We start from the raw sequence: 19,219 nt of genomic DNA, 5'->3' as shown, positions 1-19,219 counted from the left end.
AACTTCACCTTTTAATAATGGGCAGATTTTTCCCGGTCAGTGAGCGGGGGCAGGGCCCGCTCGACGACATGTCAAATGACGCGGGGATATGTCGGGAGTGCATCCTGATGTCACCCTGCAGCATTTAGACTTTCAGGTCAGCTGCGTGCTCGCCGAACTATCAATGGCCTATTAAGGCCATTAAAAAACTAATTAACTTGATTGGTGGGCCTGCCCATCCAACCTTAGGGTTGGCGGGCAGGCCAGGAGCCCAGGCGGGCCTCGGAAAAAGCATGAAACCTCATCCATGGGCGGGATGAGGTTTCATGAGGGCTTTTAAATGTTTATCAAATGTTTAAATAAAAGTTAAGGACATGTCCCAACCCATGTGACAGTGTCACAAGAGGGGGCGTGTCAGGGAAATTTTTTTATTACCTTTCTGTCAGCTTTTGAATCGGAGCCGATCTCCTTGAGGCAGCACTTTGCCTCAGGGGGAATCTGTGCGCTCTTCCGCGCGCATGCACGAAAGAGTGCACTCCCAGCTGAGGGAATCCCTCCCTCGCCCGCACAGGGATTGCATAGTGCTTCCTGGCGGATGTCACGCTGGGCGGGCCTTAATTGGCCTGCACACGTAAAATGACAGCGCCCCCCCCTCAACACCCCCCCCCCAACCGGGGGCGCCGATCAGGAGGCTGGCCACTGGCACCGGCTCCCACTCTTCCCCGCAATGGGGGAAAATGTTCCCCAATGAAACCCCTTTCTTAGTACCAATTTTATTAGTAATATAAACATATTGTTTGGTAGCTGCTAGAAAGGCATCAATTTTCACCCCCCTTCTTGAATGCTCTATTCAAAAAATACAAATACACGCTATCTCTCTCTTACATATCAAAACTAGTACACATCAAAGCATTCAGACTAGCTGGCTTTAATCCAATTAAGGCATACTCGCAGACTAAACCTCTATTTTAAAAGAAAAATATTTTCCAAAATATTATATACATTAGTAGCTTCATGACAAGCACAAAAGAGGCAAATTTATCCCAATCTCTCTTCCTGCTGAAAATAAGTAAGTTTCTGTACCTCATTGACCATGGGGATAAGCTGCTCCCACATTACTGCTGTATGTCAAGCGAAAAAGGTTTTCCTTCTGCTTTTCAGCTTCTTTGCTGCTCCCCTGGCTTCAGTTTTCAGTGATGCTCGGACTACATGAGAGCACTGTTCCAGTGGAGATCATTGCTGCACAGCACTGCAACATTGGGATGATATTTATTATGAGCAACAGCTGATACAAACTGTAAATTCATTTGTACACATGCAGCTTACAAAGTGACATTTCAAAGGAGTTTTTTTGAAAGAAAAACTGCAAATGACACTTGCTACTGGAACGAAGAATTTCCGCCAGCGTGTGGCTGAATTTTCAGCAAGCAGCATAGATATTTGAAAACACAAAGCTGACAATCATCCAAACTTTACACAGATAGTATATGTTTGCCACCTTCAATTTTTGGTGCTTTCCCATGGCATCAAAAGGTCTGACATTTCAAGTTGCCCTTAAACTATAGCACTCTGTACATTACCTGCGAGGTTTTTCTAAGCTGGTGTGATTACAGACAGGGTTTATTGCTTCTAACCCTTTGGGAAGGGTGTTGGAAACATTGGCAAATGTTAAAAAAAAGTTAAAAGTCTATTTTTAAACACAACCTGCATTTGTTTCTGAAACAAAAACAAAAAATGCTGGAAAAACTCAGCAGTCTCATCTGTGGAGAGAAAGACAGAGTTAACATTTCGAGTCCGTATGGCTCTTCTTCAGAGCATTTGTTTCTGGTGTTCAATGTCTGGTGATTTATTAGATATTTATTGATCAATTATATAAAGGATAGAATAGTATCATAGGTCTTAGTAGTAAAGTACATATCAACCAGAACCCTACCAAACGCCCCAGATGATTATCATGGTCATTTTCCACCTTGAAGGATGCACAAGGAGAGAATGGTTACATCACAGGAGACAATTGCTGGCTCTCTGCAAGAGCAAATCATATAGTCCCACTCCCCTGCCTTTTCCACATATCCTGCAAATATGTTCCCTTCAGCTAACTATCCAATTTGTTTTGAAAGCCACAACCGAATCTGCTTCGGCTACATTCCCAGGCAGTACATTCTAGGTCCTAACCACGCATAGCGTGGAAGTTTTTCCTCACGTCACCACTTCTACTTCTGCCAGTCACCTTAAATTGGTGCCGTCTGGTCCTGATCTTTCCGGCAATGAGAACAGTTGTTCCCTATTTACTCTGTCTGTATTCCTCATGATTTTGAACACCTCTGTAAAATCTCCTTCTCAACCTTCTCTTCCCTAAGGAGAACAAAACCAACTTCTCCAATCTATCCAAGCAACTAAGTCCTTCATCCCTGGAACCGTTGTAAATAAATCCTTCCTGAACTTTCTCTAAAGCCTTTCCTAAAATATGATGCCCAGAAACTGAACACAATAGCTGAAGCCTAACCAGTACTGCATAAGAATTCATCCTAACTTCCTTACTTCTGTACTCTATGCCTTTACATATAACACCCAAGTTCCGGTATTATTATTATTATTATAGATTCCTGGTAAGTCAGTAGTTTAAAGAGATTTCCACGAGCAGCAACAAACAATAAGATGCCTCTCTTCTAACCGCCTAAGGGAACAAAGTGCGCGCGCTTTCTAACAGCGCTCGCGCCTCGGTCGTGCGCGCACGCGCTCCAGTCACAAGCCGCACCTGAGGGTCTCCCGCTCCGCGCCGAGCTGCTCCCTGATTGGCGGTTGCGGTCCGGTGACGCCACAATGGGGCCTGTGTTGGGCTGGAAGCGCGTGGCGGCGCCTCACACCTGGCGGGGCTCAAGATGGCGGCGTGTGGTTACCTGCTGCTCCTCACTTGCATTCTGGCCCATTTACCTCTGGGTGAGTACTTGACACAATGGCGAGCTTAGCCATTGAACTCATAGCTAACTTTAAGTAAATAATTCTCAAATTTCACAGCCAATAGGCACACTCACCAGGTCAGAGTTATATAGTCACTTACATAATTACTGGGTAAGATTGTAGATTTTGCCAACCCTGACCACTAACACAGATTTTGATCAAGAAAAGTTGAATAAACTTGTATTTCACACCATCCGGACCCAAAACGTTTCACAGCTGATGAATCACTTTTTGAGTATAGTCATTGCTGGTATATAGTTAAATATGGCATCAATATGCACCCAGCAAGGCCCCACAATAGTAATGAGATAAATGAGTGCAATATCTATGTTGGTTGAGGGAAAAATCTTCACCAGAAGAATTACCCTACTCTTCTTCAGATACTGCCATTGGATCTATTACATCTGTCTAAACAGGCAGACGGGGCTTCAGTTTAATATCCCATCAAATATACAACTCCTCTTATAATGGGAGCGTCCTTTAGCCCTCAACTGAAGTATCAGCTTAGATTATGCTACCATCCTGGAATGGGGCTTGAACCTATACTCTTCTGTCTTAGTAGCAACAGTACTACCAGTTGACCAAGCTGATACAACTTTCATCTGAGATTTAAAAATTCTTAACAATGGGTGTATTATCCACAAGGACTAACACTAACCTTTTTGTCCAATTCCTTGTTCATTCAATTGGTAAAGACGGAGTAGCCCAAGGTCATGTACACCAGATGGTCTCAGGTTAAAGTCTTGCCTGTGCTGAGTCAGTTGATCTCAGCATGCTACATTTGGCCACACTATGCCGAGGCAAAGAAGAGGAATATCTGGCAGGGTTCTCCCCCTTGGTAGCTATTATTTGTTTGTGTGGGTGATTACCAGTTTTGTGTTGGCTGTAATGCCCTTTCAATAACTAAACAGCCTGTCAATACTCTGTGTGGGCTCACATATAAAGATTTGAAGAATGGCTGCTTTGGCAAGATACCAGAAAGCATCTGACACTCATAGCCCTGTACTCTAGCATAAGTCAGCAGCTTCAGGATATACACACATTGACATTATAAAATTATGATGATGCCAGATTCCTTGCAAGCGAAGATCATGTGAAGGTTTGTCTCTGTAGTAGTTGGCATGATCATTAGTGACTGGAAAGGCCAATTCTTGATCTGCAGGCATTTAAACAGTTTGGCACAGGAATGTTGGTTCATATGGGCTGTGGTTTAAGCAGTCTCCTCCCATTGTGCCTTTCTGCAGCAGCATCGTGACTGTGATTTTGAATTTGTAGGTTGCTTTCCCGGTTACTAGCTGTCTCTGTTGGCAGCCTCCTGCTGCCATCCCTGTTGATCAATGTCAGCCAGAGAGAGCTGTCTTTTTGGCTGGTTCAAGACGGCAGCTCACCAGCACCTTCTGAAGGGCAATTAGGGATGGACAATAAATGCTAGCCTAGCCAGCAATGCCCACATCCCATGAATGAATATTTTTAAAAAGCTGCATTATAGAACCCAAGATGTGATGACAGCCACTCTGTATACCTGAGGTTTGATTGAAATGCATAGTGAATGGTTTTGTCAGATGCGCTTTGAGAGGCAGCCAAAGAATCTATTGGCCTTGGACAGCCAATTGTCTATATCCTTGTTGACAGTGGCAGTATTTGGGAAAATGCTACCTCGATAGATAAACTGTTCTACTGCATTGAGGTTGCTGCTGTCAATGCTGATCTGCGGTAGATTGTAATTTCCTTGGGGCCACGGGTGGTACAGTACTTCCAATTTCTTTAGGCTAATCGTAAGGACAAAGGTATTTGCTACCTCAGAGAGATAATTTACAATGAGCTTCATTGTCTCCTCTGTGTGTGCCAGAAGGGTGCAATGAACAGCAAACAGAAGCTCCATGATAAGCTATTCAGTGGTTTTGGCATGTGCTAGTAGTCGTCGCAAGGTTGAAGAGATTGCTGTCTATTCAGAGTGGATGTGTGTGCTCTCTGTCAAGCCTGCCTTTACCACCTGAAGCATCATGCTGAAGAAAATAGAGAAGAGGGTTGGTGGTGCTAGAATACACCCTTGCTTAACATCATCGAAAATAGGGAAACTGTAGGGGAAGGTGGTGGTGTAGTGGTTTTGTCACTGGCCTAGTAATCCAGAAGCCCAGGCTAATGCTGTGGGGAATAAAAACAGAAATTGCTGGAAAAAACTCAGCAGGTCTGGCAGCATCTGTGGAGAGAGAAACACTGTGCTCCAGGGGGCATGGGTTCAAATCACACCATGGCAACTGGTGGAATTTAAATTCAATTAATAAATCTGGAATTATAAAGCTAGTCTCAGTAATAGTGACCATGACATCTATGATCGACTGTTGTAAAAATCCATCTGGTTCATGAATGCCCTTTAGGGAAGGTAATCTGCTGTCCTTACCTGGTCTGGCCTATATGTGACTCCAGACCCACTGCAATGTGGTTGACTCTTAACTGCCCTCTGAAATGGCCGAGCAAGCCACTCAGTTCAAGGGCAATTAGGAATGGGCAACAATGCTGGTCTTGCCAGTGACTCTCAGATCCCATGAAAGAATAAGGGGGAGAAAAGCTGTCTGAGAGGGCTTCATTCTGCTCAATCTGACCTTTCAGGACTTCATGCAGTTGACAGAGGATGATGGGGAGCATTGGAAGGCACCCTTAACTGGAGGGTATCTTCCAAAAGTCTGTCAGATCTGACTGTATCAAACACTTCGGTGAGATCTACAAAAATAGCATACAGGCCCATGTTTTGTTCTCTACACTTCTCCTGGATCTGTCTCGGCACAAATCCTCACAAGAACCGGCCAAGATTTTACCTGCAATGGAGAGTAAGGTGGTGCCTCTGCAAACACTGCATCTCAAAGATCTGACACCCAGTCCCTTTCCCTCAACATTATTTTTATTCTTTCATGGGAAGTGGGTGTCACTGTCAAAGGCCAGCATTTGTTGCCCATCCCTAATTGTCCTTGAAATGAGTGGCTTGCTAGGCCATTTAAGAGTCAGCCATATTGCAGTGGGCCTGGAGTCACGTGTAGGCTAGATTTCCTTACCTAAAGGGGCATTAGCAAACCAGATGGGGTTTTACAACAATTGATGATAGTTTCGTGGTCACCATTACTGAGACTAGCTTTATGTTCCAGATTTATTGCTTGAATTTATATTCCACCAGCTGCTGTATTGGGATTTGAACCCATGTGCCTAAAGTATTAGCCTGGGCCACTGGATTACAAGTCCAGTGACATTGCCACTACACCATCATCTCCCATAAGTTGTAAGCAAATCTCTAAGTCTATCAAGGATCACATTTCCTTCCTGTTTATGGACCTTGGCTGAAATCCCATCTATTCCACGGGCTTTGTTTGCTTTTAATCCTTCTGTAGTTATAGTTTGGAACAAAATCAATAGTCACTTATACTAGGGCAAGATAAGTAAAGAAAGCCATCATCAATTCATTAAGGGAAAATCATGTTTAACTAAATTGCTGGAGTTTTTTGAGGAGGTAACAGGGAAGGTTCATAAGGGAAACGCTGTTGATGTGGTATATATGGATTTTCAAAAGGCATTTGATACAGTATCACACAACGGACTTGTGAGCAAAATTCCAGCTCATGGAATAACAGGGAAAGTAGGCACTTGGATAAGAAATTGGCTGAGTGACAGGAAACAGAGTAGTGACAAATGGTTGTTTTTCAGATTGGAGGAAGGTCTGTAGTGGAGATCCCCAGGGGTCAGTGTTGGGACTCTTGCTCTTCATGATATATATTAATGACCTAGGTTGTGGTGTTCAGGGAATGATTTCAAATTTGCAGATGATACGAAGATTGGAAATGTTGTCAACTGTGATGGGGATAGTCCTGAACTTTAAAAAAACATAGACATGTTGGTGGATTGGGCAGACAAGTGGCAGATGAAGTTCAATGCAGAGAAGTGTGAGGTGATTCATTTTGGCAGGAAGAATATGGTGAGGCGGTATAAAATAAAGGGAGAGCCTCTAAAAGAGGTGCAGGAATAGAGGGACCTTGGTGTATATATACATAAGTCATTGAAGATGGCAGGGCATGTTGAGAGAACAATTAATAAAGCATATAGTATCTTAGGCTTTATTAATAGCAGCATTGAGTACAAGAATAAGGGGGTCACATTAAATTTGTATAAGACACTAGTTAGGCCTCCCCTGGAGTTCTGTGTCCAGTTCTGGGTGCCATACTTGAGGAAAGATGTGAAGGCATTGGAGAGAGTGCAGAGAAGATGCAAGAATGATTCCAGCGATAAAGAACTGTAACTATGAGGATAGATTGGAGAGGTTGGGACTGTTTTCCTTGGAGAAGAGAAGGCTGAGAGGAGACCTAATAGAGGTATTCAAATCTTGAGGGGTTTGGACAGGGTAAATAGTGAGAAACTGTCCCACTCATGAGAGCAACAAGGACCAGAGGGCACAGTTTCAAAATAATGGGCAAAAGGACTAAAAGCAATGTGAGGAAGTGCTTTTTCACCCAGAAGGTGGTTGGAGTCTGGAACGAACCATTTAAGAGGGTGGTGGAGGCAGGTTCGACTGAGGTATTCAAAAGGAGATTGGATTGCTATCTGAAAAGAAAGAATGTACATAGTTATGGGGATAAGACAGGGGAGTGCAACTAGGTAGAATGCTCTTTCAGAGAGCCACTGCAGATTCGATGGGCCGAACGGCCTCCCACACAAAAGATTCTGTGATTCTGTGGTTCTTTGTAGCAGATTTGGTCTCTTCACAGGTTGATGCTTCATCCATTTCAGAATTCACTTCCCTCTGGGAGATCTTTGCGATGGACAGCTTGTCCACCCTCTGCTGGACACTAAGTAAGCCCTCAAAATGTCCTGACCAGTGATGCAAGATGGATTCTATCTATGAGCAGGATTGTGCCACCTGAAGCTTTTAGTAATGCCTGCATCTTGTAGGGAGGTCCATATACAGATCTCAAGGTTTCTTAGAAGAATCTCATATCTCCCATATATGCATTCATATGTATCCTCTCAGCGAGCACTGTCCACTAGTTTTCAATGACTCAGACGTTTGTTTGCTGCTTCCCTATGTACAGCTTTTGTAGCCTGGTCATCAGGGAATCCAAGCAGTCTTTTGTGGCTGGAGTTAAAATCTGTCCTTCAAGAAACAACTGCAGAGGTGGCGGGCTTCTCAACCAGAAGAAGCCAAGATTGATTTGATGAAAATGATGTGGAAATCCAAGAGCTTCTTCTAAAGATAAAGTGATAGTATTAAAATTCCACATTTTTGTTAGTTGTTGTCCTCTGCATTTCTGCAAGTGTTAATTCTTGCAAGAAGGATAAGAAAATTACGAGCCAATGTCATGAGCTGCTTCCAGTTCCCATTATTTGGTGGTGGCTATGCTTTGTTTTATTGGAGATAATTGTTCACCTTGATTTATTGAGAAAATTCAACATAATGGTAATCGTAGCTGTAAAAGTGAGAGAACAAAAGTTTGCTGTCCCACTCTTCCATGTTTATTATAAATCCCCATAGTGCGCTTCATTTCAGAGCTTGCCCGTCTACCTGAAGGGAGAATTCTACATGAAGACAACACTCACAGACAGCATAGTCAAATCTCCATGGTGGGGCGTAGAAGTGAACCCCCTCCCAGATTGCATGGAGGTGAGGAAAACCACTACAGTCAAACAATAGTGAGTGAAACTTTAACTGTATCACAGATTGGGTACATTGAGCACGCTCTCACCTTGCATGTTAGCTTCTAGGCAGTGTGGAGGGAGTACTCTGAATTTAACCTATGTTATGCTGAAACTCATTGAAAGAAATAACTTGACTTACGTAGCACCAATTAAATACGTTTGTTGAAGCATGGTCATGATTGTAATATGGGAAATATAGGAGTCAATTTGCACACAGCAAGATCCCAAAAATAGCAATAAGATAACCAGAAAATCTCTTTTAGTGATGTTGGTTGAGGCACACCTTTGCTCTTTTTTAACTGATGTCCTTGGATCTTTGACTTCTGCCTGAGAGAGCCGATGGGGCCCTAGTCTAATGTCTTATACTAAAGATGGCACCTCCAACAGTGCAGTGCTGAATTAATATATCAGCCTATTTTATGTGCTAAAGTTTCTGCAGTGGAACTTGAACCTGCCACCTTAGAGGCAAGAGTGCCACCACTGATCCATGACTGACACTTTGAAAGTTCTTAATGGGGCAATGTTCTCTCCAACCTTCCCTCCTCTGTCATGAAAGTGCTGATTTGTGATATGATCGCTTTAGCCTTCCAGTAATTCATCAGAATTGTAATTTTTCATTCATAAGCCTTGAGTTTTGAGTCTTTCTTCATAATTATATTTCCTCATACCAGACAGAGTCCTAGTCAATCTGTGCTGTACCCTCTCCATTTCTTGAACATCTTTCCTATACTGGCATCCAAAAATTGCAGATAGTACTTACTAAGGTTTTATGTAGATTCACCATTATATCTTAATTTTTATATTCTATACTCCTTGTCATAAATAATAGTCCATTGGTATTTTTATAATTTTATCCACTTGAAGTGCTGCTTTAAATGTCTTTTGAACCTGAACCCCCAAATGTCTTTTCTATTTCACTCAACTTTCCTCCCATTCAAAGTGTAATAGCTTGTTTTTATTGAAAATACACCCACCCAGCATTTACTCACATTGATTTTCGTCCACCAATTTGTTGTTTATTCTTATTAATATCCCCTTGCCGATTTCTTTGATCCTCAGAATTAGTTTGTTTCATTTTTTTTTATTTTCATCTGTCAAATTGGACACCAAACTTGATTGGATAAAATAATCCATTTATTGTTTGGAGAGATTATTGCATTAAACCTAAAAATTTATAAATTGCTGATATTGTTTAGTTTATAATGCTTGACAAAATATAATATCATAGTGCTTTATCCTAATTATTTATGTATACAATGAATAGAAGCAGTAAAGGAACAAGACCGCCACACAATTCCAACCACTCGGAAAAACTTACCTGAATTACTTTCTGTTTCCTCCTTTCTAATTTGTGATTAATCCAATTGTCTTTCCTTCCCGTAATTCCATAGCCCTTTCTCCTGTGTAGCACTTTGTCAAAGATTCTGAAAATCTATGTACACAACTATATCTGTCACCTCAGAACTCTTTCAAGTTAGTCAATCATGGCCATCCTTTCTGAAACCTGTGATGATTATTTTTGCTTTAGCTAGGTATTAGGTGATTTCATGCTGACACAAGAAATGGCTGAAGTGTGTGGGGCGTGTTTCCTTCCCCTTAGATTTGTTGCTAGCTATAAGAAGTCAATTGTAAGGCCAAAACAAACAAAATGTATTTTGCAGGTATTTGTCAGCATGGGAAAATTCTGCAAAGAGCAGGACAAAGTCACCCACAGTTGGCCGAGTGTCACATCATCTGATTGTTTTTCAGGCTTAGATTTTTTCTTAAAGCTAATGTTTCCCTTATTCCAGGTCACCCAAGGAAAGTGCCATCATTCCCTGAAGCAGAGCAGCAGAAAAATAAGCCATTGCAATTTAGGCGTAGACAACGCAGTTCCAACAAATTATGTGAGTAGCACAGCATTACAACTGGAGCATTTATTATGTAAAATATAATTAAACAGAGCATGTTGCTAATGAGGTAAATCTTCTGGTAAACAACATTGAGATGGGGCTGGAAACAAAGGACTGGGGCGCTGAATGATGGTAGAGACAGCATTGGGATTATAAAAATAGCAGGGATTAACAGCAGAGACTGTACAGAATTCAAAGTAATCTTAATAATAGCACAGGCATTGTAGAAACGAAACAGGAATTGCAGAGTCAATGTAGGGACTTTAGGGATTAAACATGCATCATAGTGACTGAACAGGGATTGAAGAGATAGCACAGGGACAGCAGGGACAACACAGGGATAGTAGATAAAAACAAAAAACTACTGCGGATGCTGGAAATCCAAAACAAAAACAGAATTACCTGGAAAAACTCAGCAGGTCTGGCAGCATCGGTGGAGAAGAAAAGAGTCGACGTTTCGGGTCCTCTGTTGAAGGGTCATGTGGACCCGAAACGTCGACTCTTTTCTTCTCCACCGATGCTGCCAGACCTGCTGAGTTTTTCCAGGTAATTCTGTTTTTGTTTTGTGACAGGGATAGTAGAGACAGCACAGGGATCATAGAAAAAATACAGGATCGTAGAAACAGTGCAGGGATCACTGAGACAGCATAGGGATCGTAGAGACAACACAGGGATCATAGAGACAGTGCAGGGATTGTAGAGGCTCCGCAGGGATCATAGAGACAGTTCAGGGATTATATAGACCAAACAGGAATTGGAGTCAGTACAGGGATTCTATAGACTTAGTAAGGATTGGAGAGGTAGCTCTCGTAGTGACAGTGCAGGGATTGTAGGGACAGCACAGAGATTGTTGGGACAGCGCAAGGATTGTGGGGACAGTGCAGGAATTATAGTGACAGCGGAGGAAATGTAGAGGCAGAGTAGGAAATGTAGAGGCAGCGCAGGAAATGTAGAGACAGCGCAGGGATCGTAGGGACAATGTAGGGATCGTAGGGACAGCGCAGGGATTATAGGGACAGCGCAGGGATCATAGAGACAGCACAGGGATCGTAGGGTCAGCGCAGGGATCAGAGACAGCGCAGGGATCGTAGGGGCAGCGCAGGGATCGTAGGGGCAGCGCAGGGATCATAGGGACAGCGCAGGGATCATATAGATAGCACAGGGATCATAGGGACAGTGCAGGGATCGTAGGGACAGCGCAGGGATCATAGAGACAGCACAGGGATCGAAGGGACAGCGCAGGGATCGTAGAGATAGCGCAGGGATTGTAGTGACATCGCAGGAATTGTAGGGACAGTGCATGGATCGTAGAGACAGTGCAAGCATTGTAGAAACAGCACAGGGAATGTATAGACTGCGCAGGGATTGTTATGACAGAGCAGTGAACATAGAGACAGCACAGCAATTGTAGGGACAGTGCAGGGATCGTAGAGATAGTGCAAGAATCGTAGCGATAGTGCAGGGATCTTAGAGACATTGCAGGGATCTTAGAGACAGTGCAGGATTTGTAAGGACTGTGCAGGGATCTAAATGACAGCGTGGTGATCGTAGAGACAGAATAGGGGTCATAGAGACAGTGCAGGGATCGTAGGGACAGCGCAGGGATCATAGAGACAGCGCAGCGATCATATAGACTGCGCAGGGATCGTAATGACAGTACACGGACCATAGAGACAGCACAGGGATCGTCGAGACACGTGTATCGTGCAGACTGTGCAGGGATCTTAATGACAACACAGAGATCGTAGAGATAGCGCTGGGATTGCAGAGTCAGTGCAAGCATCGGGCGATCTAGGGACAGCACAGGAATGACAGGGACAGCGCAGGGATCATAGGGACTGCGCAGGGATCATAGAGACAGCGCAGGGATCATAGGGACAATGCAGGGATCTGAGAGTCAATGCAGGGACCTTAGAGACATCACAGGATTTGTAGGGACAGCGCAGGGATCATAGAGACATCGCAGGGGTCAAAGGGACAGCGCAGGGATCGTAGGGGCAACGCAGAGATCGTAGGGACAGCACAGGGATCATAGGGACAGCGCAGAGATCGTAGGAACAGTGCAGGGATCGTAGGGACAGTGCAGGGATCATAGAGACAGCACGGGAATTGTATATACTGCACAGGGATCGTAGGGACAGCGCAGGGATCGTAGAGACAACGCAGGGATTGTAGTGACATCGCAGGAATTGTAGGGACAGTGCATGGATCGTAGAGACAGTGCAAGCATCGTAGAAACAGCACAGGGAATGTATAGACTGCACAGGGATTGTAATGACAGAGCAGAGAACATAGAGACAGCACAGCAATTGTAGGGACAGTGCAGGGATCGTAGAGACATCACAGGATTTATAAGGACTGTGCAGGGATCTAAATGACAGCGCGGTGATCATAGAGACAGAATAGGGGGCATAGAGACAGCGCAGGAATCATAGGGGCAGCGCAGGGATCGTAGGGACAGCACAGGGATCGTAGGGACAGCGCAGGGATCGTAGGGACAGCGCAGGGATCGTAGGGACAGCGCAGGGATCGTAGGGACAGCGCAGGGATCGTAGGGACAGTGCAGGGATCATAGAGACAACACAAGATTTATAAGGTCTGTGCAGGGATCTATATGACAGCGCAGTGATCATAGAGACAGAATAGGGGTCATAGAGACAGTGCAGGGATTGTAGAGACAGCGCAGGGATCGTAGGGACAGGTCAGGGATCATAGAGACAGTGCAGGGATCGTAGAGACAGTGCAGGGATCGTAGGGTTAGTGCACGGATCATAGGGATTGTGCAGGAATCATAGAGACAGGGCAGAGATTGTAGAGACAGTGCAGGGATCATAGAGACGGCACGGGAATTGTATATACTGCACAGGGATTGTAATGACAGCACTGGGATCGTAGAGATAGTGCAGGGATTGTAGTGACATCGCAGGAATTGTAGGGACAGTGCATGGATCGTAGAGACAGTGCAAGCATTGTAGAAACAGCACAGGGAATGTATAGACTGCGCAGTGATTGTAATGACAGAGCAGGGAACATAGAGACAGCACAGGAATTGTAGGGACAGTGCAGGGATCGTAGAGACATCACAGGATTTATAAGGACTGTGCAGGGATCTAAATGACAACGCGGTGATCACAGAGACAGAATAGGGGGTATAGAGACAGTGCAGGGATTGTAGGGACAGCACAGGGACCGTAGAGACAGCGCAGGGATCAGAGGGACGGCGCAGGGATCGTAGGGACAGCGCAGGGATCGTAGGGACAGCGCAGGGATCATAGAGGCCGCGCAGGGATCATAGAGGCAGCGCAGGGATCGTAGAGACATCACAGGATTTGTAGGGACAGCGCAGGGATCATCGGGACAGTGCAGGGATCGTAGGGATAGTGCAGGGATCATCGGGACAGCACAGGGATCATCGGGACAACGCAGGGATCATAGGGACAACGCAGGGATCGTAGAGACAGTGCAGCTACTTCTCGATTCACCTCATCTTTTTATTATGTTCAACCTTTGCCGCAGTATGACTGTTCACCTTACATTTTGTACCGAGAACTTTGCAGCCCTTGTTGAATATTTGATTATTCTGAAGTGCCAAATAAATAATAAAACAGATGCAAAGAGAGAGGTAAAAAACAATCCACCACCGCAACTGGATTAGTTCAGCTCATTCTGATACTACTGTTTTACAACATCTCTTTGCAGTTCCTGTCGGTGAAGAGCTTGAAGTAGTTGAGGATGCGATGACTGGACACAAAGAATATTATTTACCCAGACCTCCATCTAGAATGAATTCACGTGTATATCCAGGTTTGAAAAAAACTATAGGACTTTAAACAAATCGCTACGTTAAAATATGTGATATTGAGACTTTTGTGGTTGTATGTGTATGCGGAGGAATATTTACAACCTGTAAGGTACAGAGGTGGCCTGATTTTCGAATATCATTTGGAAAGGGAATTGAGAGGAGTGACCGAATAGAGGCCTTTAAGATTGTGAAAGGGTTTGATAGTGTAAACGTAGAAAAAGCGTTTCTACTTGTAAAACACTGCAATCCATGTCGTTGTTGCAATAGCTGTGGTCGCCTTTGTTATTGTACAGGGTCACACTCTTTGCATCACACATATCTTGAGGCACAGCCCCCTCCCTCCAGCAGAGACAGAAGTTTGTGCAGAAGCAGCAGGAGTGCTGGTTTCCCATGCTTGATGAGATTGGGTGGCATACGTGGAGCTTTGCCAGTGGCGAGTGAGTTAATAACTTTGCTCAGCTCCTCTACTGTAGGTTCAGTAACTAGCTCTTCCATGACAAACAGGCTATCTATGGCGTCTTGAGCTTCCTCAGTGACAATATTTTACTAGAAAACAACTCAAGGTGGCAGTATTCCACACATCTCTCCATCTGTTTATTGAAGTCAGTGAAAACCACCTCTCCCTCGCCACCTTCTTCCTTCCCAAACCCACAGGACTTCTCTTTCAACTCCCCCTGTGTCTTTCTCCAATGACAATGGAGATGCTCACTATCCCTCCTAGACCCAGTGATAAACAAAATAAATGTATCACAAATGAGAATAAAATGTTTGGTGCCACTGATTGCAGAGCGTGAGAGTCATCTGTTTTCTCTTCTCTTGTGGGCCAACAGACTGTGTTCCAGTTTATCCTCACACCTTCAGGCACTATTTTCCAAGTTGATTGAAAATTACAAGTGTGGATCTTGAGCCAGAAAACTTGTGACATTGCTAAACAGGTTAATCCAGTTCACTGAGTCACACTACAACCTTCCAAGTTGTTGCTCAATGTGTTTACATGAAGAACACAACTAAACAGTGAATATTGCATCAAGCCCAGCAAAGGATAGCAATATGTCATCTCCTCCAGTTGTGTTTGGCTATCAGCCTTGTAGAAGCGGATGGGGTGAATGGTAGGCTTGAAAAATCTGATTGTTGTCAATTTCAAATAAAGGAATCTTCCATGCCAAGTTCAGAATTGTTATACTCCAACCTGTTTGATACGTACCATGTCAATAAGAAGATTCACTTTCATCCACATTTGCTGAACCTACTTTTATCAGTCCCAGGTAAAACGTACATAAAGAGAAAAATTATCATTTAGTTCCTGGGTCAGAGGTTTCTGTTGCAACCACTATGGGGGACTGCAGTCCAGCATTTGGTCTGGTGAAGTATGTAACTTAGATCCATGCTCTCCTCATCCATCAGATTTTGTATGATTATCAAGGCATTGTGGATATCTGTTTGGTGCTCTAACATCCTCGCTGACCTCCATGCCAAACAGTTTTTATATTTGACCTCTTTTGACTTTGTAGCCTGTACAAATACAATATTCTTCATACTTTGAAAGTGTTGTACTGTTGACTCACTAACTTGTAGGGGCATAAGTGAAAGAAAGAAAAGAACTTGCTTTTGTATAGTGTCATTTGTAATAATCCAGAAAACTAGTTGAAGGATAGAACTGAAGCCAATCTTTACATATTTTTATAAGCATTTATTTACAGAGTTATACATTACAAACCTGCACCTTTTAGTCCCATAACCACAGTGTCAGTCTAACTCGATTTATAGAGCACAAGTGAATCCTGGTTAATGCCCACCACCTGTGTACAATTGAGCACAATTAATATACAATTAACACAATTCACATTGTCAGGATATTGTTAGATATCTTAATTGTTAGATAAGCTTAATCCAAATTATTTCATTTTGAATACCAGAGATAATCAAGTAGGCTTTATTAATATGAACAGAAAGTGCAAGCAAGTCTGTATACTTATGAGTAGGCTATCCATCGAAGCCGATGAACTAACCAAACCAGGCAAACCTCAGTGTGGAATACCAAAGAGCTACTAAAAGTATACCAATTTATACATCTCCAGGAACAGTTTCTGAGCAAAGCCTGAACCTGTCAATTCTGAGTTTATTATCATGTGAACTTTATGTATTGTATGCCCCCACAACAGTGGATGGAAATGTTGCACCACATTTACTTCATTATGGATATAATGCAAGTGGCATTTCAGCTAGAATACAGAGGCAGACTTAAATAAACTTAACAAAAATACTGCAGGTGCTGGAAATCTGAAATAAAAGCAGAGAATGCTAGAAACACTTAGCAGGTCAGGGTCACTGGCCTGAAACATTAACTCTGTTTCTCTCTGCACAGTGTTTCCAGCATTTTCTGTTTTTGTATTATAAATAAACTCATTGGCTTTATTAAGTACAAGCAAGTTATACATCTATACTTAGCAGTAGCATATCCATATATCATCCTCTAATTAACCAATCTGGGTGAGTTGTTAATATGGAATACAAAGAATTAAGGACAGTGAACTTATGTATCAGGCGTTCTTGTATATCCAGCTAGACAATGTCAGATTACTTGCTCTTTATGGTCTTTATGTCATATGCTATGACACCAGTAGATGGCAAAGTTGTACTACTCCACCACTGAACATCAAGCCATTGTTTCCAGGACTGTCACTGACCTCATCTCCTCTGGAGATCTTCCTCCCACAGCTTCCAACCTGATAGTCGCCCAACCTCGGACGGCCCGCTTCTACCTCCTACCCAAAATCCACAAACAGAACTGTCCCAGCAGACCGATTGTGTCAGCCTGTTCCTGCCCCACGGAACTCATTTCTCGTTACCTTGACTCCCTTCTCTCTCCCCTTGTCCAGTCCCTTCCCACCTACATCCGTGATTCCTCTGACACCTTACGTCACATCAACAATTTCCAGTTCCCTGGCCCCAACCACTTCCTCTTCACCATGGACGTCCAATCCCTCTACATCTCCATCCCCCACCAGGATGGTCTGAGGGCCCTTGGCTTCTTCCTTGTACAGAGGCCCGAACAATCCCCATCCACCACTACTCTCCTCCGTCTGGCTGAACTTGTTCTCACACTGAACAATTTCTCCTTTAACTCCTCTCACTTCCTCCAAATAAAAGGTGTGGCTATGGGTACCCGCATGGGCCCCAGCTATGCCTGTCTCTTTATTGGGTATGTGGAACATTCCTTGGTCCAGTCCTACTCCGGCCCCCTCCCACAACTCTTTCTCCGGTACATCGATGATTACTTCGGTGCTGCTTCATGCTCTCGTCGGGACCTGGAAAAATTTATTAATTTTGCTTCCAATCTCCACCCCTCCATCATTTTCACATGGTCCATCTCTGACACTTCCCTTCTCTTCCTTGACCTCTCTGTCTCAATTTCTGATGATAGATTGTCCACCAATATCCATTACAAGCCTACCGACTCCCACAGCTACCTCGACTACAGCTCCTCACACCCCGCTTCCTGTAAGGACTCCATCCCATTCTCTCAGTTCCTTCGCCTCTGTCGCATCTGTTCTGATGACGCTACCTTCAAAAACAGTTCCTCTGACATGTCCTCCTTCTTCCTTAACCGAGGTTTTCCACCCACGGCCGTTGACAGGGCCCCCAACCGTGTCCGGCCCATCTCCCGCGTATCCGCCCTCACGCCTTCTCCTCCCTCCCAGAAACATGATAGGGTCCCCCTTGTCCTCACTTATCACCCCACCAGCCTCCGCATTCAAAGGATCATCCTCCGCCATTTCTGCCATCTCCAGCATGATGCCACCACCAAACACATCTTCCCTTCACCCCCCCTGGCGGCATTCCGTATGGATCGTTCCCTCCGTGACACCCTGGTCCACTCCTCCATCACCCCCTACTCCTCAACCCCCACCTATGGCACCTCCCCATGCCCACGCAGAAGATGCAACACCTGCCCCTTCACTTCCTCTCTCCTCACCGTCCAAGGGCCCAAACACTCCTTTCAAGTGAAGCAGCATTTCACTTGCATTTCCCCTAACTTAGTCTACTGCATTCGTTGCTCCCAATGCGGTCTCCTCTACATTGGAGAGACCAAACGCAAAATGGGCGACCGCTTTGCAGAACACCTCCGGTCTGTCCGCAAGAAAGACCCAAACCTCCCTGTCGCTTGCCATTTTAACACTCCACTCTGCTCTCTTGCCCACATGTCTGTCCTTGACTTGCTGCATTGTTCCAGTGAAGCCCAACGCAAACTGGAGGAACAGCACCTCATCTTCCAACTAGGCACTTTACAGCCTTCCGGGCTGAATATTGAATTCAACAACTTTAGATCTTAAACTCCCTCCCCCCATCCCGTTTCTTCCCCCTCCCTTTTGTTTTTTTCAATAATTTATATAGATTTTTCTTTTCCCACCCATTTCCATTATTTTAAAATCTACAACTAATACCTTGTCAGTCTTTCCACCCCACCCCCAACTAGAGCTGTACATTGAGTGTCCTGCCATCCATTCTTAATTAGCACATTTTCTTAGATAATATCACCATCCTCAACACCTCTTTGATCCTTTTGTCTGTGACATCTTTTGATTATCTGCTCCTATCACTGCTTGCTTGTCCCTACAACCACCCCCCCACCCCCTCAACTTCTCTCTCCCCCCGCCCACCTTAAACCAGCTTATATTTTACCCCTCTCCTAACTATACTCAGTTCTGTTGAAGGGTCGTGAGGACTCGAAACGTCGACTCTTTTCTTCTCCACCGATGCTGCCAGACCTGCTGAGTTTTTCCAGGTAATTCTGTTTTTGTTTTGTACTACTCAAACTCCATTCTCACTGGAACATGGCATTATTTTATCAATAGAGATGTTTTCTACGCTTACAAACGTCACACATTAACAGAATGATAACAGCTAA

At 44.1% G+C, this 19,219-nt stretch overlaps 1 protein-coding gene across 8 annotated transcripts in view; it reads left to right on the top strand.

Annotated features, from left to right (window-relative positions):
- Window positions 1-2,822: 2,822 nt before the first annotated feature.
- LOC144668998 (uncharacterized) overlaps window positions 2,823-19,219 on the top strand; it is a 54,623-nt gene continuing 38,226 nt past the window's right edge. For 7 of the 8 annotated variants that reach the window (XR_013573581.1, XR_013573580.1, XM_078531545.1 and 4 more), the window contains exons 1-4: window positions 2,823-2,919; window positions 8,453-8,581; window positions 10,407-10,502; window positions 14,208-14,312. Coding sequence is in view for 6 of the 8 variants with exons in the window: in XM_078531545.1 (XP_078387671.1) it covers window positions 2,862-2,919; window positions 8,453-8,581; window positions 10,407-10,502; window positions 14,208-14,312 (388 nt within the window). In the remaining 2 variants the exon portion in view is untranslated. The remainder of the gene's footprint in view (window positions 2,920-8,452; window positions 8,582-10,406; window positions 10,503-14,207; window positions 14,313-19,219) is intronic. The other variant, XM_078531540.1, reaches the window with a different exon arrangement.

This window comes from Cetorhinus maximus, chromosome 28 (genome assembly GCF_964194155.1).
Source record: "Cetorhinus maximus chromosome 28, sCetMax3.hap1.1, whole genome shotgun sequence".
NCBI classification, from domain to species: Eukaryota; Metazoa; Chordata; class Chondrichthyes; order Lamniformes; family Cetorhinidae; genus Cetorhinus; species Cetorhinus maximus.
Note: the sequence above shows the minus strand (reverse complement) of the source record. Positions and strands in the feature narration are given on the sequence as shown.